This window comes from Diaphorina citri, unplaced genomic scaffold, assembly GCF_000475195.1.
Source record: "Diaphorina citri unplaced genomic scaffold, Diaci psyllid genome assembly version 1.1 scaffold9582, whole genome shotgun sequence".
NCBI classification, from domain to species: Eukaryota; Metazoa; Arthropoda; class Insecta; order Hemiptera; family Psyllidae; genus Diaphorina; species Diaphorina citri.
This window is the reverse complement of record NW_007386956.1, coordinates 1-2,286: the sequence shown is the minus strand read 5'-3', so window position 1 is coordinate 2,286 and position 2,286 is coordinate 1. Positions and strand designations below refer to the sequence as shown.

General features: G+C 36.6%; 1 protein-coding gene across 2 annotated transcripts; it reads left to right on the top strand.

Annotated features, from left to right (window-relative positions):
* The first annotated feature begins 997 nt into the window (after positions 1–997).
* LOC108254085 (39S ribosomal protein L33, mitochondrial) lies at positions 998–2,176 on the top strand. Of its 2 annotated transcripts, none has more exons than XM_017449049.2 (2): positions 998–1,142; positions 1,635–2,176. In XM_017449049.2, the coding sequence occupies exon 2, from the start codon at positions 1,651–1,653 to the stop codon at positions 1,951–1,953; it is 303 nt and encodes a 100-aa protein (XP_017304538.1). In that variant the 5' UTR covers positions 998–1,142; positions 1,635–1,650; the 3' UTR covers positions 1,954–2,176. The 2 variants fall into 2 exon arrangements, with proteins under 2 accessions (XP_017304538.1, XP_026688451.1); XM_026832650.1 differs by lacking the exon at positions 998–1,142 and adding an exon at positions 1,286–1,432.
* The last annotated feature ends 110 nt before the right edge of the window (positions 2,177–2,286 follow it).

The following is a 2,286-nucleotide window of genomic DNA, read 5'->3' as shown; positions in this document are numbered from 1 at the left end:
TATGTAGGTTGTAGGTAAAATATCAAATATCTGTCGTAAGTAGGTAAGAAGACAAAAAGATGAATATTTTACTGCATACCTAAATAATTATAACACTACCTGCGTGGATACGATCTTGATGCTCTAGCAATAAATTTGACTAGGTACCTATTAATTTTACGAGTAGTAGCGCGGTCTCACCGTTTGGACTCATGAAAATCCAATCCTTTGAAAATATTCTGCAAGTGACGTGACGCTTCCATTGTGCGAGAGATCATAAATTTGGATGCCTTGGTTGGGACTCGAAACAACGCCCTCGTGCGCTAAAACATAGGCATTTGGGGGCCCCTAATCTGTCCCGGCAAGGCCCCTAAATCCTCCCTCGGGGATATACGCCAGTGGTCAAACATATCGTAAACTATTTTGCACCTTGACAAATTTCAAATCCGCACCCACCAGCCCATCACCTACCTACCCACCAGGAAAACCTGGAATCATTAGAAAAGCAGAATATTTGCTTATACTTATTATCCAAGCATGTCTGTTTAATCTAGTTGTTGCGGTTTAACACAGTCGGTATAAATCAGGACTGAGATTAATCGAAGGTCGAGCAAATGAAGTACCTAGCTACCTACCTACCTATTATGTGTGTTTGTTTACCTATTATTATTATTTTATTTTCCTCGGACTGTGGAGCGTAGGTTCCTACTTTATGTATCCAGATTCCAGCTATTATTACCAAGGCTACCTAGGGCTAAAGCCGGACCACTACACCATCGAGATGCGGTGAAAATGAAATCATCAGGGATCAAAAGAAAAAACTCTCCATAAAAAGAGACCTTCATTTTTTTTTTATTTTATTATTTTTTTACGTGATACAACTTGCCCCGCGCTCAGAAAATACGCTTATGTACGTCATAAAAAATATCACCTTAAAAAAATACGCTCTTGAAAATCGTTTGTAAAAATACGCCATACAATGGCGCCAGATTTCAAAAAATTAAAATCAAATTATCAAAAGATTCAAAAGGGCATTTGTCCATTTGTAATTTTTTCATTCTGTGGAATTCTTTTGTACCTTGGTATCAGAGATTTATCTTTTATTACTGTTTTCCTTTGGATCCTGTTGAGTGGAGAACCAGTTCAATCCGTGAATCTTATTCGTAAGTACCTACCTGCAAAATGTCCTGGTTGAGAGATCAGTTTTGAAAAGATTTGTTTCCATGGTGACAGGGTGTGATTGTTTTCTACGGTAACTCTGAACTGAACTAAAACCAAAAATCAAGTTTATTAAACTCTAAGCTCTAAACAGGCTATAAGCGAACTTGCCTGTTTGTCTGAGATTTCAATCAGCTCCTCAATTATTGTCCTCACAATGCTGTACGAGTGTACCCTTGATTAGTCAGCAGTGTGTTATGTCCGAGTTAGTAACTTGGGCCTGTAAGTAACCATGGTAAGGATTGAGCTTTAGTTTTCTTGTTTAGTTATCAGGCCATAACTCAAAGGTGCTGTAATGTCACATCTTGAGCCAAAGAAATAAAGGTTTCTTTGGAGAGCTTTTTTTTGTCTCTTTTTAATGCTGTGTTACTTTTAGAAATATTTGCCTGGAATACCTATCCAACCCTACTTAACACATAACTTATTGTCTTTTTCAGATTTTTCTTGATCAGTATGCATTTAACCCAAAGTTTATGTGCCAAAGCAAAATCCAAACATGCCTTGGTAATGCTGAGAAGTGTAGTAAGTGGGCGTAAGCTGTTGGTATTCAAAGAGCGTTCTTCAGAGAAACTGGAGTTACTACACTATGATCCCCACATTCAGGAGACCACTGTATATCAAGAAGCTAAAAGGATAAGAAGTGCCACTTTTGGAAATGATTTTGTGCAATTTCCTGGTTATCCAAAAGATTATAAAAAACCCTATGAAAATGAACCTGATGTTTATATTCCAAAGTTGAAGAACAAATTAGTGTAGTTCATAAAATCAGTGTTGTATCTTTTATTCTGCCTAGTCTATAGAACTTTTTTATACCTATTAAATATTGTAAGTAGGTAGTTCATAAAATAGTTTGTGATTCCGACTCTAATGAGTCTTTACTGATAACTCAATAATTGAGGAAATAACCACTATAACCAGTGAATTAAAAGAATGCATAAAGGCTCATCAATACTATTACTCAGAGACCAACTCACACCTCAATTCAAAACTCTGAGCAAGGATGAACAACTTGATATTGAAAACCATAGTAAATCATTGAAGCATCAAAGGTAAGAACCAGGACCTATAGTTTGTTCATTAGGGGTTTTA